The following is a 9,877-nucleotide window of genomic DNA, read 5'->3' as shown; positions in this document are numbered from 1 at the left end:
ATAGAAATACTTCCCCCCATGTTTTTAGTAATTCTGCACTCAAACCTTATAATGCAGCTCTGGTTGGAGAACCCCCATTCCCCCTATACCTCTTGGGATCACCAGATTTTATTTTTTTATCTGTTTGACTCCTCTTACAGATGTTGTTGTTGAGGTTTATGTGTCTGCGTGCTGCTTACACCCAGTCTGGGGCCTGACAAATAGTGTACAAATTCATTTTAAAGCGCTGATCTGTTCCCTTCTGTTTCTACTTCTGTCCTCACTCATCTGACATTCTGTAATTACTTCATAATAATAATAATAATAATAATACTTACCTTTTATAAGGTCCCATAGGTCATTTGACATATCTGAAGGACAATGAATGTTCTGATAACAATTTGCATTCTAGATAAAATTTTCCTGGTCATCTTCGTCGTAGAACGGGTATTTGCCAGTTGCCATCAAATATATCATCACACCAAACGAGAAATAGTCTGCAACTGCATTATAAGGCAGATTCATGCAAACCTGTAAAAAATTCCAAGAGAGATGAAGGGTTAGTATATCAGTTAAAGAACAAGTGAGCAGTCTGATTAGAGTTGTATGGCCGGATAAACACTAAAATAACATCATCGGATGGTTGGAGAAGTTACTTACCTCAGGAGCCATAAACAGGGATGTTCCAACTTGACCCCTAATCTTGGTGGATCCAAAGACGTTTGTTGCTGCCAGGCCAAAATCGGCGATCTTAATGTGGCAGGAATTGTCCAAGAGGATATTTGATGGCTTGATATCTCTGTGAAGGGAAGGAATAAATAGGAAGGTTAGTAAATAGACCGTTATTGGGCAGAGAACATGGGTTCAATTGTAGAATAAAAAAATATAAGAAAAGAAGTTCAGTATTTTAAGGAATTGATCCTTACCTATGCACAATACCAAGGGAGTGGAGGTACTGCAGGCCACACAGGATCTCTCCGGCGAAGAATCTAAAGATCAAATAAAGTACCGTATTTTCCGGTGTATAAGACGACTTTTTAACCCCAAAAAATCTGTGTAAAAGTCGGGGGTCGTCTTTTATACTGGGTACTTACCAATCCCCTGAACCGGGAGAAGATCCGAGCTCGGGTTAGCCAGAGTCAGCTGTCAGAGAGCTTCGGGGAATGCTGTGAGCCATGCGGTATAGATTTCTATGCTTGTTATAGAATGGTGTGATTTAAAAAAACAGCCACTAGGTGGCGATGTATTACTACTTTACATTGAAGGGTAGACAATTCTAATATTTAAAGTAAAAATTTTCTTTTTTACTGTTTTTTTTTTTTTGGTGAAACAAATTCTATATTTTAACTGGAAAAGCTGGGGGTCGTCTTATACGCCCAGTCGTCTTATACGCCGGAAAATACAGTATGTATTAGTAATACTGATTTATTATAGCTAACAATTACAAGTGACTGAACATACGATATTGATGAAGGTAGTAATTTTTAATCCCAGCAGGGGAAGTCATAGTAATTTACTGGATTTACTAGTTTGAGTTGATCTGATAGCGGAGACCCAGATATTTATTCATTTAGCTATTGAAAGATGTTCAGCTTCTGAAATTTGTTCAAATAAGATTGGGACTTCCTAGATGTATGTATAAACGTCTATAATGACTTTGAGTGGGTTAGGTGGTAATAACTGGGTTTTGACAAATAACATTTAGGTAATGAGCCTCTCCTGCTCCGTTGTCTCCACTAATATATCTGGAGAATCTGATCACTGAATCTAAGGTGGTTGCAGCTATGGGACTTACACTGAACTGTTATTTCTGCAATCACTTTCTTATTATCAGAATTCTCTCTTGATGTATTGCTTAATAAATGTCCCTATTTTATGTTCTGGTTTACTATCAGTATGCATAGAGGTGTATGGAAAAACTAGACATTAGCTGGGTACATGATGTGGACTATCCTACACCTCCCCTTAATCCAGAGAACCCAGAAAATAATCATCCCTCACAATGTAGTCAGGGAATGGACCATATGCCTCCATTAAATCAAACAAATCCCCTCCGGGCACATATTCCATAACGAAGAAGAGGTGATGCTGTATGAAAATGAGAGAGATGGTTAGTACATTGTATCATATAAAGTCGGTTTACATGTAGGTGAAAAGTCACAGAAGCAAATTGATGACATCATTATTCTCTGTTGCCAATGATGTCACCTTTGCAGAAAATATTAGGACACTTACCCATGTCTGAAAGGTGCCATACAAGTTGGTAGTGAAGGGGCTGCTTCTGGTCATCTGCAGCACTTGGCGCTCTACCAGGACAGTGTTTGGATCGCGCAGTAATTTTCTCTTTTTTACCATTTTCATGGCCAATTCCTTATCGCTGGCGGGATGGGATACCAGTGACACCTGAAAAAGATAGATGGTTAGAATACAAAGCTATTCAAATACAACCCCGCTCCACCCCAAGTTCTCTAGTATGCCATTTGAAGCTTGAACCTCCTTCTCCAATGATCCCATGGACTTTAAAACAGTCCAGTGTGTCCAACTGTGTTGGATGAGACAATGAAGTACATGTCTCATTCACTGTCACAGGCTGATGGAACTGCTGAACATGGCTCTCTCTCTTTAATGCTACTCAGGATGGAACACTGGTTTGGCATCTTCATTATTTTGGTGCTGGAACATGGAGTCAGTGGAGGTGACTCTGTCTTTCTGTTGCCAACTGATGTTGCATCATTAGCTCCTCGAGAGGTAAAACAAATAAATAAGTATTAGATTTTTATCCACCTACAATTATGTTACTTACAGTCTGCAATTTTCTGTAAGCTATGCTTATTTTTGTAAATTTATCAACTCATTCATTACTAGAACTGTTTTTCTGCTTTTAGAACATTTCCTACATTTTTTTTCACTTAATTGCTTTCACCAGCAGCTGACAAGCTTCTATGTGATATACAATGTGACTGGTCTAGACATCTATGGTTATTGACTGCGAGCTGAAAGATTTGAGGTTATTGTGAGTTGAAAAAATGGAAAACTAATCTTTGTTCACTTTTAAATTAAGAATATCTGTCTACACAGCGCAGAATTTAGACAGCCTGCCAACATGAAATCACACAGTGGGTGCTGGAAGGAATTAAGCTGCGTACACACTTCCAATTTTTATCGTTGGAAACGAACGACGAACGACCGATTGGCCAAAAATCGTTCATAAAAAAAGTAACCAACGACGCCGACGAACGAGGATAGTCGTTGGAAATGAACGACCGGACCGGCGGATCGGATTGGGCGACGATCGTTGACCATGTATCGTGTGTACACGGTCGTTCAGTGATCGTCCATGGTCTGAGCATGCGCGATGAACGAACGATACATTTCCTGTATCGTTCAAACGATCGCATCTATCGTGTGTACAATATCTGCGAACGATCGTGTCGTTATCTGTATGTACAGGATCGGTGAAATACGATCGTTCACAGATATCGTGCAGGATCGTTCGTCGTTCGTTTACAAACGATAATAATTGGAAGTGTGTATGTAGCTTTACAAACCAACTGATAGTAATGTTAGAGCCTCTGCTGTGAGCTTTGAAGGTCTTTGAGAATGAATTACGCTACACTGCAAGCAGCTAGAGAGGTCAGACATGGCTTGTTTTAAAGCTCACTATCTGCTTATTAAGAATATGTTAAATGCTTTAATATTTTTAGTCTGGATCTGGGTCCACTTTAATATGTGTAGCACAACAGATTTAATTCCCCAAGCACACAGCATACTAAGGACCCTTCCAGCAAAGTAACAGTTATTTTAGTTCAGCCCACCGGTGTTTGCCGGTTCCTGCCATCTAGCTATAAACAAAGGCCATTAGCCTTATGTTCCATGTCATGGCCGGGTGTCAGATGTGTTTTCATGTGGGTATATGGAGAATGACTGTAATATTGGTTATAGGGGGTGACTGTATTATTGGTACATGGGATGACTGTGTATATAAGGATGACTCTAGTATAGGAGGTGTATATGAGTGAACTTGATATGTGTGATGTTGAGACAGTGCCCTCATCATATAATATAAGTGAAAATATAACTTACCTGTTGGAGCTGCTCTCCTCTCTTTGGTTTTAAAAAATGTTTGAATCCTGCGTACAACGGCCCTGGTACTGCGCACGATTGCACACCCTCTTGGGTGGGCAGTGATGGTAGACTGTGCAGCGGCTTTTGAGGCAAATTGTCTAGCAGGTGTTGGAGCAGGTAGGCGGACCTCTGAAGAAGGTTCCCATCCCAGCTCATTGGGTTCCTCTTTGATGTTCAGAGGTTGAACCTCATTTCTCTTGAAAATTTGCTTCATTGGAATGTTCGGAAAAGCGCAATGAAAAACGTATAGCAATAGGCGATAGCCAGAGATGTTGCTTCCTCTCAAGGCAAGAAGAATCTGACTCTAGGGGGTGCTGTCCCAGGCTTACACAGCACAGCTTATAGCACAGCCATTTCATTGAAAACGGTGGGGCTGATATATGTGGGTTTAGGACACTTCCTACGTCTTTTTTTTTTTTTTAATTGCTTTCACTAATTGATTATTTCATCTTATTTTTTTTTTTTTTTTAACTTAATTGCTTTCACTTTCAGCTGACAAGCTTCTATGTAATATATACAATGTGTCAGGTCTAGACATCTGGGGTTATTGAATGTGAGTTGAAAGAGTTAAGGTTATTGCGAGTTATAAAAATAATATCTGCTCAGATTTCCTTTAAAACACACAGTGATAAGGGAGATTCCGTATTGGTGTGGAAGGGGGTGATTTTCTGGCAATGCTGGCTGGCTGAGAAAATTTACAAATTTACATAAAGATTTCCCCTTGGGAATAAATTTAGTTCTATGATTTTTATCCCATTTATAGGCTTTACATGATAACTAACCACATCTCTGTGTGTCAGGAATTGATCCTGGGGATGATTCTGCAGTGGCCAGATCATCTTTAATAATAATGTAAACAAAAATAATATTACATCTTTTGTAGTATTAGGTTTATTTATGCTTTTTTCAGAACAATAAATGTGAAATCTCCTTATCAATTTAATATCCCTATCTCCTAATCAAATTAATATCCCTTAGTTAAACCTTGCCTGATATTTTTCCTAGATGAAATGTGAACTCCTGTGCTCCCCCCAGCTACTTCCTATAAAAGAGTTGTGTGGAGCTTCCTGTGCCAGAGTATTGTGCTCCTGCCACTATCTTGAGTTTGTTACTACTGATCCTGTTTGCTGACTACCTGTGTACCGATTTTTGGCTGCTTATTTACTGACTACCCTTCTGATTACACTTCTTGGATTATATTACTATTGTGTGAACCAAACCAGGCCTGTTCATTGTGAACTTGCTTGCTGTTCCAGCTACTGGACTCTAAGCCTGACCCTCAATCGTGACACTGTGATATTTCTGTTGCTTTTGTGTGTACATTACCTTTATTGAAATTATCAAGATACAGCTATTTATCATCATTTTTTCTTTGGAAGTTTTCAGAATGAGATAACTTTTTCTGTTTTTCCATTGAGTATTGGATTAGGATATCCTAGTTTGTATTTTCTAACTGACAATGTTGGAATTATTATAGGAATTATGTCTCTATACGCATGTTCTTCAGTGAGAGTTCTTGTCAAAGACACCCAATCGGAACCCTTATTCATAAAAAATTGTACAAAACAGTGTTGTGCCCTTTTCCTGTTCTGTTTGTATATGTGATAGAGCATTTGGCTAATGCATTTCCATAAAACTCATCAATTCAGGGTGTTGAGACAGCACATTTCATTATAAATTGCAATTATATTCAGTGGATCTCTTAATGTATATGGTGCAGCTGCTAATTGGTCTTTTTTTTTGTTTATTTTTAATTACATCTCTTTGGGAGCTATGTTAACTTTAAAGTTAATCTTTTTAAGACTGATGCCTTAAATCTTAATTTACCACAAGCTCTGGTGTCTTTGCTCATCCTAGATTTCCAATTTGTCTGGAGGTCTTCACATATTTAATATGGGCAAAGCCATCCCTCACAGAACTTTATTCTTGAAACTATTTACCTAGCTTATGTCCTCTGAATAGTGATCTGAAAGCTTGGCATCATCATTTAATCTCCTAGTTTGAAAAAATGAACATATTGATGATGGCCTCTAAAACCTCTTTATACTTTTAATACCGTTTTAAACATCCCACCAACTTCCTTTTTTTTTTTTTTTTTTTTTTTTTTTTGTCGTCTTGTTCATTTATAAATAAATATGTTTGGGGAGATCTTTGCTCGAGACTTAACCATTAGGCCTCGTGTAGGGTAAAATTGAATAGTGGGTTTGACTTGCTTGATTTTTGAATTGTTTCACAATGCTTCATTATTGTCCAGAATGCTTGACTGGCTCCAGTCCCCAAGCGTGAAGGCCACCATACTTATTGTGTTGTTGTTTGACCTAATGTACATTTACCTACATGCTCTCCCCTTACCATTGCAGTACTGTCTGTCTGTTTTAAATCTTTTCAGTGTTATAACATCTTCTCTGCCCGGGGTCTTTTACTCAGGGACAGAGAAGATGTTCGAATAACTGTTATTTGATAAAACTGCTTTCCCTAAGGTTTGTTTACAGAATACCCACTTGGAGAACAACACTGAGCATTATATGAATGAAGTTAGTTATATGGTAGTTAGTAAGTTATATGATTCTTCTCACCCATTCTTCCCAGAGGCAGTTGATGACTTTCTTGGCCTCTACTCCCTTTCTCGCCTCTACCCATAGACCTGCTTTTGGATAATCCTTTCACCGTGGAAAAGGTTATTACGGTTCTTAAGTATTTAAAAAAACAGATAGGCTGCCCACAGGCCAAATTAGTACATATTAGTGCCATCTCCAATTCAGGCAAAGAATTTGCATATATAAAATTATTACTAAAGTGTCCCTGTGCCTTATTTCCTTCCTGGGGCTTGCAAACACCCCGGCCACATAGGCTCTCCAACAAATAGAGATGTATTGACCTAATATTGGTAGTAACTTCTAACTTGGGATCTAGGCCTGGTCAGAAAAGCAATATTGTTCTGCAATGCAAAGGCTTTTCACAGACTCAATTGGGGATAATTATTTCATATACTTAAGGATATCGGCTTTAGTATATGAAATTGGGTTTCTTTGGGGGATATCTTTCCTATTATTTCCCAAAAAACAGATGCACTAGGTAGGGTTGTTCTGACACCTCTTCTGCTTGCCTTGGCAACTGAGCCTTTTTGTATAGCGATTTTCAGCAATCGTGCCATACAGGATTTGCAATGTGCTATGTTGGCACACAAGTGTGTTCTGTTTGCAGATGATATATGTGGCCTCCACGCTGATTTCCCTACCACACTTGTTCAATTTACTACATACCATAGACACAAAACTTTACTATCTGCTCCTACACAATTTGAGTGAGTATATGTGGCAGCCCCTCTCACAGGGGTCTAATTTACAAAACCAGCCAAGCCATTCATTAAACATGAATAAATGATCAAATGTGAATCTGTTCTGGGTGGGGAGCTGCCTTTACTTATCGAAAGTAGTAAGAGTTCAGTGTGAACCTTGTATAAAGAAAACACCTACAGAGTTCTCATGCACGGGTACTATGCCCCTGGCAAGTCACATGCCATTTACCCTGACTGTAGTAATCTGTGCTGGAGAGGTGGGTCTCAGGTTGAAGCGCTCTTCCACATCTGCACTGGGCAGAGGTTAATGATCGCCTAGCTGACATGTCAGTTTGATTGGACCCTGTTACCCGTTTGCTGAATGTATCCATATCAAGCCTCTCCAAGCAAAAGAAAGCCCTTATTGCAGATAGCTGCCAGGTGCCTTATAGGAAGTTGTTAGCCCTCTTTCTCAGAGCCGAAGGCTCGAGTGGGAGATGTTCTGCTGATGTAACAGCTGTCTGCAAGAGTATATAATCGATTAGACAAATGTGAGGTGATCTGGACCCCATGGGATCCATTGGTTTTAATTGGGTATAGTCTGACCAGGGGCAATTACATTCTGTATGGTAAGAGATATTGAATGGAGGTGTCTTCTAGCCCTCCCTTTTCCCCATATCCATTTAACTTTCTCTTAACTTATTCTATTTTCTTTTTTTTAGTACTTTTGATTAATAGTCGCGATCTTGGATTACAAAGATACATTTATTTGATGTTCAGTACTGACATGTTCAGGGTTAAAGCACTACAGCCACAGTATTCTATGCATAGATGGTGAATTGTTATGCTACGGTACTTTCCAAAACCCCCCACAAGTTATACATGCTAAATATCTTCATAAAATTGCAGCTATTAAAGACCTAATACAAAAGTTGACAAATTTTCCCCTTTCTTATGTAGATAGGGTAGCCTTGGTAAAAATGATTATCTTCCACAAACTCCTTTACCGCCTTCAAACACTTCCCCATACGATATGAAAAAGAGAATGTTTCACTTTTATGGATTTTTTCAGTCTTTTGCCTGTGGGATGGTAGACCTAGGGTTAGTCTCTGCACCTTTTCACTGCCACTGAAAAATGGAGGTTTGAACTTCCCAGATATGCGATTGTGGAGCTGGAACAACAAAGAATCCACCATTGCATTTAACTTAACTTTTCCGTGGAGATGATCTCAAACCCAACTCTATTTTCCAGTTGGCCGGTGTGGCATAGAGCTTGAACCATGCATAATTTCAATAGCCACTAGATTTCCCTCAGCTAGTACAATTTGCTTCATTGGAATCCTTGCCAACCTTAAGATTTTTAACTAGTAAATCCTTGATAAATCTGGCTTTCTGTAGGTCCCTCTCTTTTGAAGAAGCATATGAACAGTACCTTTCTCTTATCTATCAACAAATGACATGCAATGTCTCCTACATACTTCAAAACCTTTTCCAAAAAGATTGGTCTAATTCTTTAGACCAAGGATTCTCTAGCCCCGTCCCACCTAAAAAGGCAACTTCTGGGAATTACTACAGACTTCTTCTGGATTTTGCGAAAAGGCACTCAGGACCAAACAAATGGACTAATAACGTTCTACAAAAACATTGCCTGATTATTCTAAAGTATAGAAAACCATCCCCACTGTCACGTATAGAGAAAAGGTTCTGAAAATATTTCACTACCCAAATATTTTACCCCACCCTCTTTCATTCTCTTTCATTCCCTCTGTGCATGCCCATAAATTCTTTTTTATTTTTACTTATTATGAGTAAATTATATTTTTTTTTATGTACAGTAATGCAAACTACGTTATTTAGAAAAATATGTTCCTCTCTCCCCGAAATGGGCAGTCCTGGGTTTATAAGCCAAAAGCCCTTCCCTATGCACTTTGGCAGGATAGTTTAGCTCAACATTCATCCCGGAGTGCTGCACAATGTTTTTGCACCTTCCTTTTCTCCATCTTGATGCAGGAGTTAGCCATTCTACAATCCAGGGCTATGGCCCTTATTAAGTTCATAGAAAGAGCAGAATATCTCATACAACATTATTTGCCCTAAAATTATGTGGTAGCCTGGGGTTGCCACACTTTTGTTACTATCACCGGGTACATTATTTCACAACACACTTCAGTGGGTGGACCTGGAAGCCCCGGCTTGTCCCTCTTTTTGTAGCCAGTTATGTGGATACCAGTCCAACTGCACTCTAGAATGTTATGCCCATCCTTAAGATATATGATGTTGGTTTGAGATCACTTTAGGAAAAACCCCCAGAATGTGTTCAGACCGTGTCCCTATACCCCTGCGAAAGGGAAATTCAGAATTCACCCCAGGTCTAAATATACTCCACATTTAATGGTGGCTTAACAAACAGTTTCTATGCAATGGAAATCTATTGTTTGGCAGATCTATTCCTAGGTTTCATCACCTAATACAGTCTTGAGATATGCCCCACATGAA

At 39.0% G+C, this 9,877-nt stretch overlaps 1 protein-coding gene across 1 annotated transcript; it reads right to left on the bottom strand.

The window, feature by feature from the left end:
- Positions 1-387: 387 nt before the first annotated feature.
- LOC140344777 (protein kinase C delta type-like) lies at positions 388-1,486 on the bottom strand. The gene is made up of 4 exons (XM_072431986.1): positions 1,425-1,486; positions 906-1,031; positions 640-778; positions 388-510 (listed from the first exon to the last, which is right to left on the bottom strand). Exons 1-4 carry the CDS (start codon positions 1,484-1,486, stop codon positions 388-390), a joined length of 450 nt encoding a protein of 149 aa, XP_072288087.1.
- Between the last annotated feature and the right edge of the window lie 8,391 nt (positions 1,487-9,877).

The sequence above is a fragment of the Pyxicephalus adspersus genome, unplaced genomic scaffold, assembly GCF_032062135.1.
Source record: "Pyxicephalus adspersus unplaced genomic scaffold, UCB_Pads_2.0 Sca7, whole genome shotgun sequence".
Classification (NCBI taxonomy): domain Eukaryota; kingdom Metazoa; phylum Chordata; class Amphibia; order Anura; family Pyxicephalidae; genus Pyxicephalus; species Pyxicephalus adspersus.
The sequence above is the reverse complement of the archived record's forward strand: the minus strand, read 5'-3'. Positions and strand labels throughout refer to the sequence as shown.